This window comes from Acinonyx jubatus, chromosome C1 (genome assembly GCF_027475565.1).
Source record: "Acinonyx jubatus isolate Ajub_Pintada_27869175 chromosome C1, VMU_Ajub_asm_v1.0, whole genome shotgun sequence".
NCBI lineage: Eukaryota > Metazoa > Chordata > Mammalia > Carnivora > Felidae > Acinonyx > Acinonyx jubatus.
In genome coordinates this window covers 102,877,065-102,898,140 of record NC_069381.1, presented here as the reverse complement: position 1 = coordinate 102,898,140, position 21,076 = coordinate 102,877,065, and the positions used below count along the sequence as shown (strand labels likewise).

The window sequence follows — 21,076 nt, the reverse complement described above, 5'->3', positions numbered from 1 at the left end:
GCAGTGACAAGGAAGGATTGAAAGCAGCCACCTAAATGGTGCTTTAGCTATTACTAAGTTTGTTGAGACTGAGTGGATAACCTCTTAAAACCAAAAGCAAGTAAACAGGCTGTGCTTACTTTAGTGGGACTGCTCCCCCATGGCCCCCACTCCATCCCTCTCTACCCCTCACCCTTGACCTCAGGCAATAAGAAGCCTCCTCACTGCTCCAATGGGCCTCACAGACTAGTCACACCTCCTCGCTCTCCCTGAGCTCTTTGTCAAGGAGATAAAATGGTCTCCAGGCTGCTGTGTAACCGGTCAAGTGCAAGTATTCAACTCCTTGGTCTGTGTTCCTATAAGACAGAGTGTGAATTCAACTGACAGAGTTTGGGTAAAACTTCTAAGAAAAAGAAAAAGAAATTAAAGTTAAGAGTATGGCTTCCATACCAAATCAATGTACAGTTGTGCAAATGTTTAATGGAAATCAATGAGTTGCATGATTATACTATGAATGCTCTTAAAGTATTAATGGGGATTCTTCTGTCCAGGGCACTGTCATGTATTAAATAAAGTGCTAATGGGACAAACTCCCATTGTAGCAAATGTAGCAAATGGTGACATTTGGCACCAGAGGATGGCTCAAAATTTAGCATGAGTAGCTAAACCTGCTGATGTCCAAAGTTTCACTGTATAAATAATGTCATACTGACTGGCAAGTCAAGAATTTTACTCTCAATGGCTCTGACTGCAGTGTTATCAGATCTCTGCCAGGAAGAGTGACTGATATACCCCACCAATTTTCAGTAGCTTGCTTGCCAAGTGAGGTTTCTTGGGACTATAGAGATAAGTCCTTCTGACAATACTTAATCCCTCTGGCAGCCAAAAGGAAAAACAGCAAAACAAAAAAACTGCTTTTTCGCACAAAGTAAGGAACTCTTTCTATACAGAAGCCACCACTGTAAAGCTAAACTTGTAAGTCCTAACAAAGTTTGGCCTGTTTGTTTTATGGTAAAAATTGTTCTTCCACTGTCTTCTGTCCTCCGTACTTTTTGATGAAAAATCTGCATTATGGATAAAATTTGAAAAGTACAGAAAGAACATTAAAGCAATAATTTCCATTGCCCCCAAACTAAACTCTCCAAAATAAACAGTATTTAATTTATGGTGAGTATAATTTCAAAAGTGATGGAATTAGAGCACTTACTAGTAGTGTTTGGCCAGAGGACCAAAGAATTCCCAAATCTCATTCTGCCAATGACCTAGGTTCCCTGGTGGGTGTGGGGGTTCCTGAGGGAGATATGTATACAATGAAAAGCGGCAACATGTATATAATCACAATTTGTTATTGGTAGGGTTTATGCCCCAGTAGAGGGAATCCCAGTAAACTGGTCAATTCAAGGTCTTAGAAGATTTTCCTGCTAAGCACAAAACAACCTTAACCAAACTTCCCCAAATGAATCTGATGCTACAAGTCCTCTGAGAGGAGAGAGCCAGAAAAAAGACAAATAGATGCAGGGTTGGAGGCTCTCCTTGACACCAGCCAGGTGGCAGGTTTTGATGCTCAGATAGAAAAGGGGCAGCAGTTGCCACACCCCTTTGTATAATATTTTAATATAGTGTGTCCTCAACCATCAGACAAGGAAGCTCAGGGGTGCCTGGGTGGCTCAGTCGGTTGAGTGTTCGGCTTCGGCCAGGTCATGATCTCGTGGTTCATGATCTAGCAGTTTGTGGGTTCGAACCCCACGTCAGGCTCTGTGCTGACAGCTCTGAGCCTGGAGCCTGCTTTGGATTCTGTATCTCCCTCTTTCTCTCCCCTCCCCTGCTCATGCTGTCTCTCTCGGTCTCTCAAAAATAAATAAACGTTAAAAAAGTTTAAAAAAAAAAAAAAAAAAGGAAGCTCAGTATCTATCCTAATACGTGAAGAATCAGAGTATTTGCTCCCCCATTGGGTATTAAGGGTTGGGAAAGAGGGAAAAGCAGACAATTTTCCTTTTCCATATGAACCTTCCCTTTACTTTTCTGATGTCATTCCAATAAGAGAGATATATTAGGTAAGTCCTTCAAAAGGCCATTTTCCCCCTATGGTCACTCCTGTATATCATGCTGGGTCAGGAAACGGGCAACCACTGGCTCTAAGGTATGTCATTTTACTATAGCATAGTCTTCTAAAGTATGTGAGAGCATGGTATAAATTCAGTTGATCTCAGGACTACACTAAGAGATCACAACACCTTCCCATTTTACCTCCTTTTTTGAATTATAAATAGCTGCATTATGGTATGTATTACCACCTAGTTGAACATAACTCATCAGGTAATGTTATACAGTGCGCAATACATGACCAGCATAGGCCAACTATATCAATGTGAATAATGTAAGATGTGTAATTTTATTATTAAATCTTATTAATCTTTTTATTATAATTTATATTAGCTTATTATTATCATTAAATTTCCTTTAGAGAAATAAAAATATAGAAAAATTACTGATCCAACAAAGCAATTTCCCTCCACTAACGTCCTCATAAAACAGATAAAATGGGGGTGCCTGGTTGGCTCAGTTGGAGGAGCAAGAGACTCTTGATCTCAGGATCATCAGTTTGAGCCCACATTTGGGTGTACAAATTACTAAAAATAACAAAATAGACTTTAAAAAATAAGTAAATAAAGATAAAATAAGTCTTATCTTCCTTCAAAAAAATAAAGTGGCCATCAAAATGAAAATTAAATTATTGAAACAACTCTCTGATTTTTAAAAATCTGTTCTGCTTCCAACCACTTTTAGGTCTTCACAAGTTGAAGTGCTCATTTATTTCTGCCAACACTTCCAAAGATGGATTTAGGGACCCTCCTGTGCACAACTTTTCCAAAGTTCCTAAAGGTGAAATGTGCCCATGAAACTATCCAAGCAACAGCTCCATACCCACAGAATTTAGCACTGGTGAGACCACGGTAAGCAAAAAGGCAGACTTACATTTTTACTGCGACTAATCTTACCTGGAAGAAAAGGTAAATACCAGAACAGATCAATTTGAGATTCAATTCAAGATATCTGAAATACTCCCGATTCAAGATTTCTGAAATACTTCCAGTTTGTCTCTTGTGGACTTAAAGCCCATGGGGGAAATTGACTATGAAGAGGTTGCTTGATGGTAAGTAAAGTTTGAAATTATGTCTAAGAGATTGATAATTTCTAGTGTTAATTTTAAACGTGGGGGCGAGGGGAGGAAATGAAGCGTCATACAGGTGGGGGCTTATAATTGGTGCTTATAGGTTCGTGGGTAGTGTCATTGATGGTTTGAAATTCACACTCCATTTCACCTAGTAGTTCTGCTTTCTGGCCTGTATCCTCAATGAATAGTTAACTCCATTTTCCCGCCAATTTGGGGGAAAATCACAGCAAAACTCACTGCTCCCGGTGAGGGGGGGCAGCCCAGTAAGAAGAATCCCATTCCCTGACCGGGAATCGAACCCGGGCCGCGGCGGTGAAAGCGCCGAATCCTAGCCACTAGACCACCAGGGAGCTGCCAGCTGCTTCTTCTTAAGAAACACAAGTACTCTCCGCGTTAAGCGGTGGCTATTTCCTGTCTGCTCGCTCTGGGTGACTCGCGCCCTCTCAGCAATTATCCCCTAAGGCCGTTCCCTCTATAAAAGGTGCCCCACAACAAAGACCTTACACTGTGCGGGACAGCGGTCGCGCCCCGGGGCCCCGCCAGGTCCACAAGTCGCCCCGTCCAGGCCGCACCCGTGGCCGCGTGTGGACACAAGGTCGCCGCGAAGAGGCGGGAGGGGAGGCGCCCGGACTGAGACCCCGCAGTCCCCAACATCCCCCCCAAAGTTTGGGACGCAGCGACAGAGGCGGCGCGGACCGAGACGGCTTTCGACGCAGGCTCGGCGGCCCTGGACTGGACTCCCCCCCCAGCCCGCCGCGCCTGCACTTTCCACCTACTTCGGCTGCTGCTCTGCACGCTCAGGGCCCACACAGAGTGCTCTTCGACGCCGGCCTTCCCCTCACGCCACACGCCCGCTTTGTCCGAAAATCCTGCTGCTGCTTTTGTTAGTTGCCGTCTCGGAGCCACACAACCCGCTTGCTGATTCGGGCAAACGACTCTCCCGACACAGGCGGGGAGAATGACGCCACTTGCGACCCCCGCTCCACTAGGACTTCGGGGTTTGGGGCCTTTACCCTCGGGACCCGGGGCTGGGCCGCCGTTGAGGCTTTCTGGGCTCTGCCCGTCAAACTAGCCTCTTCCGGGCCCGGCCTCCAGGGTCAGGGGCAAGGCCGGGCCCCCTCGGCGCGCCGCGCCCTCTCCCTCCGTCTGCCGCGCCCCGCACCCTTGCGTGCGGCCTGCGGATGAGCCCCCCGACGGCGGGGTCGATTCAGTGTGTCCGGCGCCGGCGACGCGCAGCTGCGCGGTGCACGCGGATGCACGCGGCGAACTTGCGACCCCCGCCCCCGCTGCCCTCGCGGCCACGCGGGCGTCACCCGCGGGCCGTAACGTCCCGGCCCGACTGAGCTGCCCCGACGCCCCGGAAGGAGGGACCCGGAGGAGGGCAGCCTCGCCTTTCAGCCCTGTCCAGTGTTAGGCTCCCGAACCGTCGTGGAGGAGACAGAAACGGAGAGGTGGAAACAGAGCCCAGGGGAGGGAGGAACTCCACGCGACTTTCCTCCTCTGCAAACAGCCCGAAGATGAAATCGGCGTCGCGTAGCTGGTGAAGGTGAGTTCCGTCGGGGCGGGGGCGCGGGGAGGGGGAGAGGAGCCAAAGCCTTGGCCCGGCTCCCAGTGAGTTCCTTTTGGCCCTTGAACGTCTCTCCCTGGGTTTCTTGTGGATTCCAAGGATGCACCTGGCAGGTTTATTTTTAAAGCACGTACTTTAAGATTACTTTAAAATCTGATGAGTTTTGGATGAGGACTTTCAGGTGTGGGGAAAACTAGCGAAAGCAACTGTGGTTGAGAATCTCACACACCCAGGAACAGCACTTCAGCCAAGTAAGTGTGTCTCTTAGGTTCTGCCCATTTTATTTTAAATGCACTGTCGGTCGAATTTCAGATGAATTTAGGACTTTCATGATAAATATTTTAATGTTAGTAGTTTTTAATTTAAATACACATTTTTAAAGTTACATAAAAAACCCATGAAGCCCGCCATTTTTACAAAAATGAGAAAGAAAGACGATGTATATAAATGAGAAAGCCTCAGAGAAATGAGGCCTTTAAGTATTGGTTGTTTCCACTAAAGTTTTTTTGTTGTTTATTTTAGTGGAAAGTTACTCTTTCCTCAAATCTGACAATTACTACCATACCCCAAATTCCTCTTTCTACAAAATCTGACAATCACTGCAAGACCCAAAATTCACCTTTCTAGTTCCAACCTACTCTTCCCTACACCTTTCCTCAGCATCCCCCTCATCTTTTCTAACACAATAAAAGTCAATTCCAAAGTCAGCCTTCAACTTTAACCAACTTTAAAGTTTAACCAACTTTAACACTCAACTATCAGTCCAGTAAGTTAGAGGCCCTCCCTGGGACTTTATCTCCCTACAAAGAACAGAAAATTGCAAACCATTGTATTCGTGGTCATAAATAATAGTCATTGGCCTGGAAAATGAACTTTTTCCCCCCCAAGAAAAATCTATATTCATGGTTAAGTGTTACAGACATTTTTTTTTCATCAGCTCTAAAGGTAACTGGAGATTTCTTTTTCCTGGGGGCTGTAATAGAGGATCTTTGGCTAAGGGATCAGCCACAATCTGTAAGGGCATATGTCCTACAATGAAAGGAGACAACTTAAGCAGCCACAGATCTTGATTTGCGTGGTGGCTACTTTGGTATGTATACATTTCAAAATTTATTGAGCTGTGTGAAGTCAAACCTGGAAGACTTTAAGACTTACTATTAAGCTGTTTATTACTATAAACAAGATAGTATGGGAGTGGCAGAAGGACACATTATATATAGAAATGGAACTGAATTGAAACACCTAAAATAGACCCACCCTCTCTGGCCAAATTATTTTCGAAGAACAGATACTAAAGCCATTCAGTGGGGAAAGGAGGATCATTCCGACAAATAGTACTGAAACAACTAGAGATCTACATAGTGAAAAACCCTGCATTCCCTACCTCCCAGTATGCACAAAAGCTAATTTAAATTGGATCATAGACCAAAACACACACACTAAACTGTAAAGTTTTAGAAGAAAGTACATGAGAATCTCCTTATGACCTGGTGGTAAGCAAAGATTTCCTAAATATTACACAAAAAGATAAGTAAAAAAGAAAAATGACAAATTAGACTTTAATAGTATTAAGTATTAAAATGATAAATTAGACTTTTAAAATATTAAAGTAATATTAGACTAGAGGCTCCTAGGTGGCTCAGTCGATTAAGTGACCTACCCTTGATGTTGGCTCAGGTCATGATCTCACAGTTCATAAGATCAAGCCCTGCATCTGGTTCTGTGCTGACAGAGTAGAGCCTGCTTGGTATTCTCTCTCTCTCTAGCCCCCACCCACTCTCTCCTTCTCTAAAAATAGATAAACTTTAAAAATAAACTAACATTAGTCTAATTAAATATTAAATCAGACTTTAACATTAATATTAAAATATTGAATATTAAATTATAAAATAATTAAAATAATAATGTCTTCTCATTAAAAGATAACCATTAAGTGAAAATAAATCCCAGACTAGGAAAAAGTATTCACAAAACATATCTGACAAAGACCCTGTTCCAGAATATAAAATGACCTCCTATAATCAATATTAAAAGCTGAAGCACCCATTTTTAAAAATGGGCAAAAGCTTAAATAGACACTTCAGAGAGGAAGATATACTAATGGCGAGGAGCATATTAAAAAGTACTCAATATCATTAATTGCCAGGGAAATATATATTAAAACTTCATTGAGATACTTCACCCAGTAGCATGGCTAAAATTATAAAGTCTGAAAACATCCAATCTTGGTGAAGATTTTTAGTGGGAATATGTCATAACCATTTTGGTTTGATAGTTTCTTATACATTTCAACATAAATTTACATAAATATCCCTTTATTCATGTAAATTCTTCACCTAGATATTCTTCCAAGGGAATTGAAAACATATGTCCATACCAAAAAAAAAAAAAATGTATCAAGAACGTTCATAGTGTTTTTTGTTCACAAGAATCCAAACTAGAAACCACTCAAATGTCCATTATCAGGAACTGGTAAACAAATCATAGTGTACTCATATAGTGGAATACTATTCTGCAATAAAAAAGGCATGAACTTTTGATATAAAAAACAGACAGAGGCGCTTGGGTGGCTCAGTTGGTTAAGTGTCTGACTTCAGCTCAGGTCATAATCTCAGGGCTCATGGGTTTGAGCCCTGTATCAGGCCCTGTGCTGACAACTCAGAGCCTGGAGCCGGCTGCAGATTCTGTGTCCCTCTCTTGCTCTGCCCCTCCCCCGATCATGCTCTGTCTCTCTCAAGAATAAACATTAAAAAAAAAATTTCACAGACATCATGCAAAACACAGCAGCATGAGTACTCCATGATTTAATTAAGGTGCAAAATATCAGAATGATGATTTTTGAAAATAGTGCAGAGGATAATGACAATGAGGATGATGATTCTACTAGATAATGACATTATTGATTGAGTAGCTGCTAAATCCAGTCACAGTCAACAATGACAGAATGAAGTAGATTACTCTTATTAGCCCCATTTTACAGCAGAAAGAATTCAGGCACATAAAGTTTAAGTTACTTTACTTAAGCTTTTCCAAGGCCACACAAGGGCTGAATCAGATTTACAAACCAGTGCCTGTGCTCTTAAGCACCGATTGATCAGATCTTTCTTCTTGGCTTTAGGTATTTCTGGTTTTCTCAGATGTAGGGAGGAGAAGAGAGAAGGAAAGAGAGGCAAAAGAAGGAATAAGGGATAGAAACACAAAGATATGTAGTCAGTGAAGAGCAGAGCAGGAAACTATTATGAATATTTTTACATCAAAGGTTATAAAAATTTCTGGGAGGTTGGTGATCTGCAAACAAGCCAAAGATTCTTAAGCCAAAGTGATTAAATGTTGGGCTGAGGTCAGGAAATGAATCATAGATTCTAGAGCTGAAAACTAAAATATTAAAGCATCTAGGAGAAAATGTAGGAAAATATATTCACAGTCTTGGTTAGGAGAGATGTCTTAGAGTAAGATACCTTAACAGTAAAAGAAAAATAAAGAAATTAAATTTCATCAAAATTAAAAGCTTCTGCTCATCAAAAATCACCATTAGAAAGTAAAAAGGCAAGGCCTTTCTCTTTCCGCCATCTTGGAACCTTTGGAGGCCTGCTGGGAACAGGACTCCTGAAATGACAAATATGTCGGGAAGACTGTGGTCCAAAGCCATTTTTGCTGGCTATAAGCAGGGTCTCCAGAACCAGAGGGAGCATACAGCTCTTCTTAAAACTGAAGGTGTTTATGCTCAGAATGAAACTGAATTCTATCTAGGCAAGAGATGTGCTTATATGTACAAAGCAAAGAACAACACAGTGACTCCTGGTGGCAAACTGAATAAAACCAGAGCAATCTGGGGAAAAGTAACTTGTGCTCATGGAAACAATGGCATGGTTCGTGCCAAATTCCGAAGCAACCTTCCTGCTAAAGCCATTGGCCACAGAATCCTTGTGATGCTGTATCCCTCAAGGATTTAAACTAACTGAAAAGTAAATAAATAAAGGTGTAGATTTGTAAAAAATAAAAAATGAAAGAAAGGAAAGAAAAGAAAGAGAAAGAAAGAAAGAAAGAAAGAAAGAAAGAAAGAAAGAAAGAAAGAAAGAAAGAAAAGAGGCAATCCACAGAGTGGGAGAAGATGTTTGCAATATTCTTCTCTGAACACGACTCAGATATTGAATGGGTAGAGAACTTCTAGAAATCAATAATAAAAGCCAAAACATTTAAAAATTAGCAAAACACCAGAATAGTCTTTCTTCACAATATGGACCATAATTTCTAAATAGGCAAAAGAGATAAGAATCTTGTGGCGCCTGGGTGGCTCAGTCAGTTAAGCATCTGACTCTTGGTTTCAGCTCAGGTCACAGTCTCACATTCATGGGATTGAGCCCTGCCTCAGGCTCTGCACTGACAGTTGGGGAGCCTGCTTGGGATCCTCTCTCTCCCTGTCTCTCTGCCCCTCCCCAGTGCGCTCTCTCTCTCAAAATAAATAAATAATAAAAACGTTTAAAAAAGAAGCCAATATCATTATGTATTAGGGAAGCACAAATTAAAACCACAGTGAGATCCTCACAAGAGTATGCACTCACAAGAATTAGTAAACTTTTAAAATGGGAGAACATCAACCGCTGACAATGTACAGTAACTATATCTTGTTGCTGTTGAAAAGGTAAAATCTCACAGTCATTCCGGAAAACTGGCAGTTTTTAATAAAGTTGAATTTACATCTATCCCATGACCCAGCAATATCACTATGAAATATATACTCAGAAAATGAATGCACAAGTATATGTATAACAGCTTTGTTCACAATAGCCAAAACTAGAAATTATCCAAGTATCCATCAATGGCAGTATGGTCACACAGGAATAACACTCATCAAGAACACCATAATAATATATTCAATAGCATGAATGGATCTCAAAAAATGTTATTATCCTGCATGAAAACAAAAAAAAATAGACAGACACACAAAAAAAGTATATTGTGTGAATTTTAAAAATAGTCAACACAAAACTACAGAAATCAGAACCAGAACTGTTTATATCTACTTAATTTTGTTTTTGTTGAACCATTTAAAAAATTTTTTTAACGTTTATTTATTGTTGAGAGACACAGCATGAGCAGGGGAGGGGCAGAAAGAGAGATACGCAGAATCTGAAGCAGGCTCCAGGCTCTGAGCTGTCAGCACAGAGCCCAACACCGGGCTCAAACTCACAAACCATGAGATCATGACCTGAGCCAAAGTTGGACACTTAACCAACTGAGCCACCCAGGTGCCCCATTTTGCTGAACCATTTTAAAGTTAAGTTATATCATGATCATTGAACCTAAATACTTCAGTATGCAAATTACTTCATTGACTCTGATATTTCTTAATCCAGTCTTTCAGTCCACTTGAGTGGGGTCAGCAAACTTTTTTGTAAAGTGCCTGATAGTAAATATTTTAGGCTTTGCTGACCATATGGTCTCTTTTGCAACTGCTCAACTCTACCGTTGTAACACAAGAGCAGCCACAGATAATACATAAATGAGTAAGTATGGTCGTATTCCAATAAAACTTTGTTTACTAAACAAGTTCTGAGTGGGATTTGGCCAGCAGGCCATAGTTTAATGACCCCTGCACAAAGATCACAGTTGTTTTTCATGCTCAGAGTATCACAGCTCATGCCAGTGGGAATTCCTTCAAGCTGGCTATGTCTTTTGTTGTGTTTTTTTAAGATCATAATAGATTGTTAGTGAATCACTGGTTTCTGATCCAAGCTTTCCCATGCTTACCCTGTAATTCCCCAGCACCATTCCTGGAAGAGGTAATTTCTTTAAGAAATTTTGATTCATTTTTGTAGGGAATGGTATTAAAGATAAAAACCTGTACACTATTAATAACCATGGAACTGTGGGTGATTTGCTTTTAAATCAATTCAGTTCTAAAGTAAATTGTAACTGAATGTATATATTTTACATATAGAAAATGTTCACTTAAAAATAATCGTGATTTGGGGCACCTGGCTGTTTCAGTTGGTGGAGCATCTGACTCTGATCTGGGGGTCGTAAGTTCAAGCTCCACATTGGGTATAGAGATAAAACCTTTAAAAATAACAATGATTATGCCTGTTTTGGGCCTTGTAATTCTTCTCGCTGGGACTCAAAATCTTGATTGCCATTTAACAAAGTTGCTTATCTAACTTGTGGCTAAGATGTAAATAAAGTCCTTTCAAAACAACAAAAAGAAATCAGAAAGATTTGCTTAAATGAAGGGAAAGTAGGTGGGAATCTTATGGAAAGGTCTGTGCTGATGTTTCTGGGCTGAGGGAAATTTTGTATAGCTCTTATCTAGGTGTGGATGTGTTTACATCAAAAATACTAAAGGACACAGACACCAATTGCCAGCAGGTTTGCGCTGCGCAGTGATCGCATAACGGCTAGTGCTCTGCCTTGTGGCAGCAGCAACCTGGGCTGCAGTCCCAGTCACGGTAGTGTCAGGCGTTTGTCAAAATTCATTGGGCTGTGCGTTTAAGATTTGTGCGTTTTATTCTTTGTGAATTGTACTTCAATATGTACTGTTAGCATAAAAATTGGATGGGGAATGCCGAGAATGGCATTGAATCTAGGTTTTGTTTATTAGATTTTATTGTAAAATATCTTATCGAATACAAACTGATAAAAAGCTCATTTGTCACAGTGTCTAAAAAGGCCCCATCAACATTTGAAATATTTTAACCAGAAAAACGGTTATGACTACACCGTTACATAAGCGGAAGCTACCGACCGCCCTTTACCTTTTGGGATAGTTCTGCGCAAGCTCAGATATGGGGCATGGTTCTGGAAAACCGAATACCCGACCGCCCTTTCTCCTGCCTGCAAAGTGCTGGAGAGCCACAGCAAACCCCGATCTTAGGCCACAAATAGTGGTGAGGGAATTAAAAGAGAGGCTGGAAGATGTACCAAATTTTGTCAAGGAAAAAAGGGGACACCACATATTGCCGTGACTCGGATTCGAACCGAGGTTGCTGCGGCCACAACGCAGAGTACTAACCACTATACGATCACGGCGCGCCATAAACCTGTGCCTTCTGAAGTGAAATAAAAAATTCTCATGTCTCAGGATCTGGCCAGTGCATCTCCACAGGTCTCTTGGGGGGGGGGGGGGGTCTCCTTGTGTTCCACAACGCCTGGCCTGCTTCTTTCCCTTCTCCTAAAATTTCCTTTTTGGCCCCGACCCGTTTCCTTCTCCCTCCCCCTGACCCCATCGGCCCCACTAAAGTTGGAACACAGTTGATTTGAGCGCTTGGAGCTCCAGCGGCACAGATGGTGCACTGTAGGCCCCTCCATTGCCCAGCCCATGGGATGTTGCAGGCTTCGAAATCAATTGACCAAACTAAAACCTTTTGAAAAGAATTTCCCCTTTTTAAAAACACTTCTATTTCTGCTCTCAGAGTTCCTCAAAGGACAAAAAGCTTAAAGGCGACAATGTATGGGAATAAACGATGACCAAATGAGAAAAGCAAAAGGCTATTTATACGCCTTGCAAGGGCGTCAGCCATGGTCACTTGCGTTTTAAAAGAAACGAAGGCAGCGGGAGCAGTGGGAAAGGTTTATAGTAGAACGGGGGGAGACTTAAGCTGTGCCATCTTTGGAAGCTGTTGGCATAGAAAACTAGGCGGTTAACTAGAAGCTGAAAATCCTGAATAACTGGATATTCAGACTCTCCAATGCATTATTAATTCAACAAGTCCTAATTGAGTGTCCTGGGCATTCAGCTTCCCTTGGGATTCGCTCGACTCAGGCTGGGGGTAGAAGAATAGAGGAGGGGTCGCAGTCCCCGGGGTCTCTGGAGGTTCTGGATTCTGTGATTGGTGAGGGGACAGGGCGGGGCTAAGCCATTTGGGTGTGCTAGTTTCAGAATCACTCAATGTACCGGTTTCAAACATGACGAACGACTCGATTTTTCACTCTAATCTTCAGTTTTTCGAGGCTTTGGAGCCTGCCCAATCTCTTGAGTAAGAGATCACTCTATTTTAATGAAACCAAAGTGTAGTGTCTCTGTGGTGCAATCAGTTAGTGCTTTTGGCTGTTAACCGGGAGGTTGGTGGTTCAAGCCCACCCAGGGACGTAATGGGTATTTTTACAGCAGCAATTTGGTTCTCTCAGATTCACTCTGGCAAAGGACAAGATACTTGCTTTCCCTTCCTTTCAAGTGACATAATGGCCCCTTCCCGCGCTTCCATGACCTCCCAGAAAATCTGCCTGGAAGAGACACTGCATTTCTAAAAACAGGGAACAAGAGAGGCCTGATGCAATCTCTCCTCAAGAGGGTGTGTTCTGGGATGAAGTCATGTTTCTTTGGGCTAGTAGCAAATTTTACATACTTCAATTTTTCAAATGTGTACTAGTGTCTTGCAGGATATGTGTGGGTTTAATAACTGCTCAATTAATAATGCTAGAGTCATTGGCACAAGCACAGACACTCAGATCAATGGAACAGAATAGAGAACCCAGAAATGGACCCACAAACGTATGTCCAACTAATCTTTGACAAAGCAGGAAAGAATATCCAATGGAATAAAGACAGTCTCTTCTAGTGGTGCTGGGAAAACTGGACAGCGACATGCAGAAGAATGAACCTGGACCACTTTCTTACACCATACACAAAAACAAACTCAAAATGGTTGAAAGACCTCAATGTAAGACAGGAAGCCATCAATATCCTCGAGAAAGCAAGCAAAAAACCTCTTTGATCTTGGCCGCAGCAACTTCTTACTCAACACACCTCCAGAGGCAAGGGAAACAAAAGCAAAAATGAACTATTGGGACCTCATCAAAATAAAAAGCTTCTGCACAGCAAAGGAAACAATCAGCAAAACTAAAAGGCAACCGACAAAATAGGAGAAGATATTTGCAAATGACATATCAGATAAAGGGTTTGTATCCAAAATCTACAAAGAACTTATCAAACTCAACACCCAAAAACCAAATAATCCAGTGAAGAAATGGGCAAAAGACATAAATAGACACTTCTCCAAAGAAGACATCCAGATGGCCAACTAACACATGAAAAAATGCTCAACATCACTCATCATCAGGGAAATACAAATCAAAACCACAATGAGATACCACCTCACACCTGTCAGCATGGCTAACATTAACAATTCAGGCAAAAACAGATGTTGGTGAGGATGCAGAGAAAGAAGATCTCTTCTGCATTGTTGGTGGGAATGGCTGTTGGTGCAGCCACTCTGGAAAACAGTATGGAGGTTCCTCAAAAAACTAAAAACAGAACTACCCTACGACTCAGCAATTGCCCTACTAGGCATTTATCCAAGGGATACAGGTGTGCTGTTTCGAAGGGACACATGCACCCCCATGTTTATAGCAGCACTATCAACAATAGCCAAAGTATGGAAAGAGCCCAAATGTCCATCAATGGATGAATGGATAAAGAAGATGTGGTATATATACATATACAATGGAGTATTACTTGGCAATCAAAAAGAATGAAATCTTGCCATTTACGACTACATGGATGGAACTAGAGGGTATTATGCTAAGTGAAATTAGAGAAAGACAAAACTCATATGACTTCACTCGTATGAGGACTTTAAGAAACAAAACAGCTGAACATAAGGGAAGAGAAGCAAAAATAATATAAAAACAGGGAGGGGGACAAAACAGAAGAGACTCATAAATATGGAGAACAAACTGAGGGTTGCTGGAGGGGTTGTGGGAGGGGGGATGGGCTGAATGGGTAAGGGGCACTAAGGAATCTACTCCTGAAATCATTGTTGCACTATATTCTAACTAATTTGGATGTAAATTTTAAAAAATAAAACAAGTTAAAAAAGTGCTAGAGTCATGATCATTATTATTTCCTGCATTATTTTTAATGAAGGCATTTCTTCCTTTGTACCAATTACTTAGCCTTTTACATGCTGTTTTTTCAAGTAAATTGGTCTCGTGATAATCTAATAATTCTGCAGTCATCATCCTTGTACTCATATTTTTTGCCACTTGTACAAGTATTTCTATAGGATAGAGTCCTGTAAATGCAATTGCTCTATCATAGTGGTTACAATATATATGTTTCTTAATGTAAATCATAAATCCTGTAAATTTGCCTTCCACTGGAGTGGTACCAATTTATCGTTCATTTTATTTTTCTAACTAGGAGAATTCTTTTCCTCATACTCTTGCTAGCACAACAAATTTCCATAAATGTATCCATGATAATCTAATAAGGGGAGTGTTGTCCTCTGACTTAACTAAGGCGGAGGTACAAAGATGACATGATGGGCATTAAGCAGTAGGATATCTGCACCTGCTCCTCGACTACACTGCCAAGACATTTTTGTAAAACTGTAATTGATTTCTGTGGTGACCTCGTCAACCAGAGCCAGAGAAGACTGGCCAAGGTGGAGAAAAAACTCACTGGTCCCAAATATTTGTTCCTCTTCCCCTTTCTCTAGAAATAGCAAGGGTGAAAGAGTAGGTTGTCTATATTAGTCAGGATTCTCCAGATAAAATGAATCAATATAGAACTAATATAGACAACATACTAATTCATCCTTGGCCCTTCAGATAGATAGACAGGTAAGTGAGACTCATTTTAAGGAACTGGATCACAGGACTATGGAGGCTTTACCCTTGCAAAGTAGGATGGCAGGCTGGAGACCCACAAAAGGCTACAGTTTGGCTCCATAGGCTTTCTGCAGACAAAATTTTCTCTTCTTTCAGAAAGATTAGTCTTTTTCTACTAAGGCCTTGAACTGATTGGATGAAGCCCACTCACATTATGGAGGGCAATCTGCTTTAGTCAAAGTCTACCGATTTACCTGTTAATCTCATCTGAAAACACCTTTACAGGAACATCAAGAATATTGTTTGGCCAAATATCTAGGTGCTGAGACCTAGCTAAATTGACATAAAAAATTAACCATCACCTCTGCTATATTTTTCCTTAATAGTTTTTGGCACCTATTTCCACAAAAATTCACACACCTGAGACACATCATTGTAGCCAGGAGAATCCTGTACCTGACCGGGGCACCTTGTGTTAGAGGTTGATTTTTCTGTCGAATCTCAGGAGCAGAAATTGAGCTCTATGACTTTTATATACTACTACATGTAATTCTTGGACAAGTCTTTTTCTCTAGCATTTGTACATTTTCAATCATTTTCTCCCGCCAGTGGTATCAAAGTGGAATTCTGGTTTTGCTTTTATAAAATAAACATCCAGAGATGATCTCTGTTGGGTGGTGGTTCACAAGGATCCACTCTCTGTTAGACAGTAAATGACAGATAATCTAACCTGCAAGTCTTTTTTGATTGGCTATTTGTCCTGAGGGTTTTGGTATTTCCTGGTGTGTGAGTCTGCAGTGCTGAGAATTTGTTCACACCTTATCTAACACTAGATAAAATTCTTTGGACCCCAAAGTCAATATTATATATAACAAGAATTATCTCCATACACAGTAATTCTCCCCTAAGAACTCTTAACTTTAATAAATTGCTCTACATAATGGAGATCTTAGAAAAGAAAGTTAACTGAATTTCTGGTATCTGTTAGTCTGTTTTCTTAGTATATACTGAACTTACTAAATGGTAGAATAATTTCACAACTATTTAAATCAGGCTAGAAAAAGGAGGGAAAAAACATTTATGTCATTACAATTAGACAATTAAATGAACAAATAGGGCTTCTGACAATTATATAAAGCAAGATTTAATAATTTCTAGAACTGTTAACTAGTTCATTCTTTTATTAAGAGAGAGAGAGAAAATCCTTTTACAATGGATTTTTAAAAATGGATAAAATTCAGTGACCACAATGCAAAAGATTCTGAGAGGGTCCTGCTGAACTGAAAAGGGTATCACAAAATTACTAAGATTTTCAGCAATGAATCTTCTCCAAACACAATTATTTCCTTTTATTTTCCTTGCAAACAATTATTTCCTTTTATTTTCCTCACTGATAAGCATTTTTAATAAATATCATTGCCCTTTTCTTTAAATAGTGTTATTGCTTTCTGTAATTAGTTCTTTTAGAATACCCAGTAGTTGTAGGAGTTTTTTCCATTATACAAATATAAACTGCTTTCTAAGAAAACAAATTGGTATAATTTGTTTTCTTCTGGAGGATATAGACAAATTAGGTCTCTAGCAATTTGAAGGACTGCCCAGAATGGTTTATATAACTTATATGAATTGAAATAATAACTTAAATGAATTGAAAATAAGAGAAATTAAGTATTTCAACCAAAAAAAATTTTACGGTTCTTAAATTTTCAGAGAGTACTGGGCTCCTTTCAATTTTCACAGGCAACTGTTTTGTGCTTTTTCCATGTGATTCCCTGACATTATTCTTTTTAAGTAATCAAATGACTTTCCCCTGCTCACCACATCAAAATGCTACCTGGACCATGGTCATGTGGCCATTCTTACTATTATTACTACTACTACAAAACTTTTTTTTAAAAAAGGCAGTCTCTCATATTTTATTAAGAACCTAACATGCTAAGGATCTGATCCAAGATTCTGAATTTCACCAGTTTGTAATGTATGAGAATTTCTATTCTGGCTTGTTGTTCTTAAACTAGAAACATGTGGTGTATAACTTACCACCGACTTTAGTTCAAATAACAAAACAGCTCAAGTTTTAGATACTCCACAGATTAGCAAAAATGTGCTACCTAGAGTAGATCAGAGTAGTTAAGTAGTTAGTGTTTACTGACCAGCCATACAAAAGCTGATTTAAGATTTTGAAGTGAGGATTTTTAAAAAGTTCACCTGTTAGCTAAGGTTGACCAAAGTGATTCTTGAGCCTTATTATCCTATTTAGGCCAAGGCTGACTATAAAATTGGGTATGAAGTGGATTCCATACTTCTTATGATCCCATACTTTTTCTGGTCTTCTTCCACTAATATTCATGTGTTTAAATGTTGGTACAGAACCATTATCCTGTGGTAATATCCAATTGGTGTATCAAAAAGAGCCTGAGGCTCTCATGGTCAAATTGGCTCCATTTGAAACAGAATTTTGACCAAATGGTAGCTCAAAAATTCTGAAAAGGAAAAGATTCAAATCTGGTTTCAAATACAGAGGTTCCAACAGATGGACACTGGCAGAGATAACTTGTCATGTACAGTTTTTAGCTAAACTTTCAATGCTATCCAGAAAACCTCCACATCACTGAAATCGGTTTCCTTCATAACCCAGTGAAATTGCTCCCAGGGCAGATTGCTTAACCTGTCCTTTTAGAGATTCCAGAATATCAGCTTATGAAAAGCGAAAGAAAGAAAAAAAGTAAAAAGAGAGAGATCCATTATTCCCTGATTGTGTTTTTCTCTCCTCGCACCTATTTTGTTTTAATATAATTTTCTGGAGGGAGGCTTTACTTAAAGATCAACAGTTCCCGCTCATATGTAAGGGTGAATTATGTACTGATAATTGTCTTGTTCACTTCAGGTGGGAGTGTAATTTGGCACAACAGCTTTGGAAAATTATTTGGCAGTGTCTACTAAAGGCAACTGCAGATATAAGCATAGAAATGGATATAAATATAGATAGGAAAATAGGCATATATGTATATATTCTGTGAACCAACAATGCCAATTTTAGCTAAATAGCCTAGAACCATGCTGCTAACCTGGTAAACACTAGCTGCATAGAGCTGTTGACCACTATGGCTAGTGCCATATGTTGACATGGTAATATTTTGGATTATATTAAGCTAAATTATATTGTTAAAATCATTTCACCTATTTCTTTTTACTTTTTTAATGTGGCTACTAGAAAATGTAAAATTACATTTGTGGCTAGCATTAAACTTCTTTTATATGTATATTTTTTAATTTACATCCAAGTTAGCATATAATGCAACAGTGACTTCATGGGTAGATTCCTTAGTGCCCCTTACCCATTTAGCCCATCCCCCCTCCCACAGCCCCTCCAGTAACCCTGTTTGTTCTCCCTGTTTAAGAATCTCTTATGTTTTGTCCCCCTCCCTGTTTTTATGTTATTTTTGCTTCCCTTTCCTTGTGTTCATCTGTTCTGTGTCTTAAAGTCCATATATGAATGAAGTCATATGATTTTTGTCTTTCTCTGACTAATTTCACTTAGCATAATACCCTCTAGTTCCATCCACGTAGTTGCAAATGGTAGCATTAAATTTCTATGGGACAACACTGCTTTCGAGAGAGGTGTGCATATGTTCACCAAAAGACATGTAAATAATGTTTATAATTGCTTTATTCTAAATGACTCTAACCTGGAAACAACTCAAATGTCCAACAACGGCAGACTAAATATATTGTGATGTAGTTATATGATGGAACACACACAGCAGTAAAAACTTATGAAAAAACATGGATGTATGTTAACTAGAATTTAAATCTTTAAAAAATGGATGTATCTATACCATAGTTTACAGTGAACAAGTCAGATTATCCCCGCCCCATGAAAAAGGCCCTGGAGTATTTGCTTTCTGATTGCATTTACATGAAAGCAAAGAATAAGGAAAACTATGGTGATAGACATTTAAGGAAGGCTAACCCTGTGGAATGTTGCCTGAGAAGAGGCACGAGGAAGCTTTCCACAGTCTGAAAATATAATGTACCTTAGTCTGAGTAGTGGTTTACTCAGGTGGGTTTACTTTAATTAATAAAGTAACTTTTAACTGCACACTTAGTGTACTTTACATTTGTTCTAAGTAAAAATAATTAAAAGGCTGCTTGATTAGCTAAGGTTTGCCAAACTGATACTGAAATTTATTCTCCTAGGTAAGCCTAGGCTAGGATGCAAATTAGGTTGACCTTAGGAAACTAGAAAAAGAACAAATTAAATTGTAGGTAGGCAAAAGAAAAATAATAAAAATCAGAGCAGAAGTCAATTAAATTGAAAACAGGAAGACAGAGAAAAGCAACAAAGCTAAAAGCTGGCTCTTTGAAAAGATCAATAAAATTGATAAACCTCCAACCAAGCTACTAACTGATAAAAACAAAAAAGAGAGAGAAAAGGTACAAATTATTACTATAAGAAATGAAAGATATGGGGAGTCTGGGTGGCTCAGTCAACTAAGCATCCAACTTTGGATCAGGTCATGATCTTGAGGTTAGTGGTTTGGACCCCCACATTGGACTCTGTGCTGACAGCTCGTAGCCTGGAGCCTGCTTCAGATTCTTTTGTCTCCCTCTCTCTCTGCCCCTCCCCCACTTGTGTGTTGTTTTTTTCTCTCTCACTCAAGAATAAAAAAATAAACATTTAAAAATTAAAAAATGAAATGAAAGAGGCCATCAGTACTGATCCCATGGATGTTAAAAGGGTAATAAAGGAATATTATAAAAAACTCTGTGCCTACAAATGTGATCACTTAGGTGAACTGGACCAATTCCTTGAAAGATACAACCTACCAAACTCACACAAGGAGAAATAGATAATCTGAACAGACATATATCTATTAAGGAAATTGAATCAACAATTAATAACCTCCCAGAACACAAAGTAGGTTCAAAGTATTCCTTGTGACATTTTGGGTGCTCTCATACTTTTGGCTTTCTACTTATTTGACAACATTTTGATGATGGTCTCCCTTTTTTGAGGAAACGTGAGATTCACAGTCCCTTATTTACTACTAATATTTAAATATTTTTATATTAATCTCTGTACATCATATTCTAAGATTGACACACTTCCATGGAAAATGCAGCCCCTGAGCCACTGGAAGACAGGTACAATTTAGTCTTTAAAGTCAGTTCCCAGTCAGTGTATGGTTAATAAACCTGTTTTAATTCTGTGTCTAAACCTCTGCTTCTGCATTCTCCTCCTTGTGCTTCACCTCCCACTTCTGAGAGGTCTTGGAGATCCATTTTGCTTTTGTTTTGCTCCAGGATACCCTTTTGCTCTCAGGACGTAACTTGGGGCATGAAGGGGGGAGATAGCATGTAGAGTCAAAGCCAGAGCTTTTCTGGGCTTAGCCATTTGGCTCCCGTTAAAGGTTGAGGCCTCTCTATCACCATTCAAGTCCTACCACAAAACTTCATCCTTCTGTGTCCTCTAAGGACATTGTTTCTGTGACTTCCATTCTTATACTGCAATCTCATCTGTGCAACAGAGAAATTAGCTTTGCAAAATTCAGTAATTTGATCACCCCAGCGTGGCTCTAGGCTCCTCTGTTGGCTGTCTCTGCGCACTCCTCGAGGGAGTGCTTGTGGAGGCTCCTGGGCTCTGCTTCAATGCTAACCCCTCGGCCTCCCCAGAAAAGACCCCTTTCGGGTCCTGACCAGAGACTGATGGAAAATGTTCTCTCTTCTTCCTCTCTAACTGTGAACACTCATTTCAATATTGTCATACACTGTAATTCAACATCCATTTTAAATCTCAGAGGACA

General features: G+C 40.0%; 2 protein-coding genes and 2 non-coding genes across 12 annotated transcripts in view; 2 read left to right on the top strand and 2 right to left on the bottom strand.

Moving 5' to 3' along the window:
* Positions 1-3,432: 3,432 nt before the first annotated feature.
* Positions 3,433-3,504, bottom strand: TRNAE-UUC (transfer RNA glutamic acid (anticodon UUC)). Its single transcript has one exon. It is a non-coding gene; the product is annotated as a tRNA-Glu (tRNA).
* A 926-nt stretch (positions 3,505-4,430) lies between these two features.
* LOC106982108 (myomegalin) overlaps positions 4,431-21,076 on the top strand; it is a 48,050-nt gene continuing 31,404 nt past the window's right edge. For 3 of the 9 annotated variants that reach the window (XM_053214711.1, XM_027056307.2, XM_053214714.1), the window contains exon 1: positions 4,434-4,700. The gene's annotated coding sequence lies outside the window, so the exon portion shown is untranslated. Of the gene's footprint in view, positions 4,701-21,076 lie in introns of all 9 variants that reach the window. The other 6 variants (XM_053214715.1, XM_027056306.2, XM_053214717.1 and 3 more) reach the window with 5 other exon arrangements.
* LOC128313975 (60S ribosomal protein L35a-like) lies at positions 7,533-8,730 on the top strand. Its single transcript, XM_053214726.1, has one exon. It carries the CDS (start codon positions 8,333-8,335, stop codon positions 8,672-8,674), a length of 342 nt encoding a protein of 113 aa, XP_053070701.1. The 5' UTR covers positions 7,533-8,332; the 3' UTR covers positions 8,675-8,730.
* On the bottom strand, positions 11,676-11,747 carry TRNAH-GUG (transfer RNA histidin (anticodon GUG)). The gene has a single exon. It is a non-coding gene; the product is annotated as a tRNA-His (tRNA).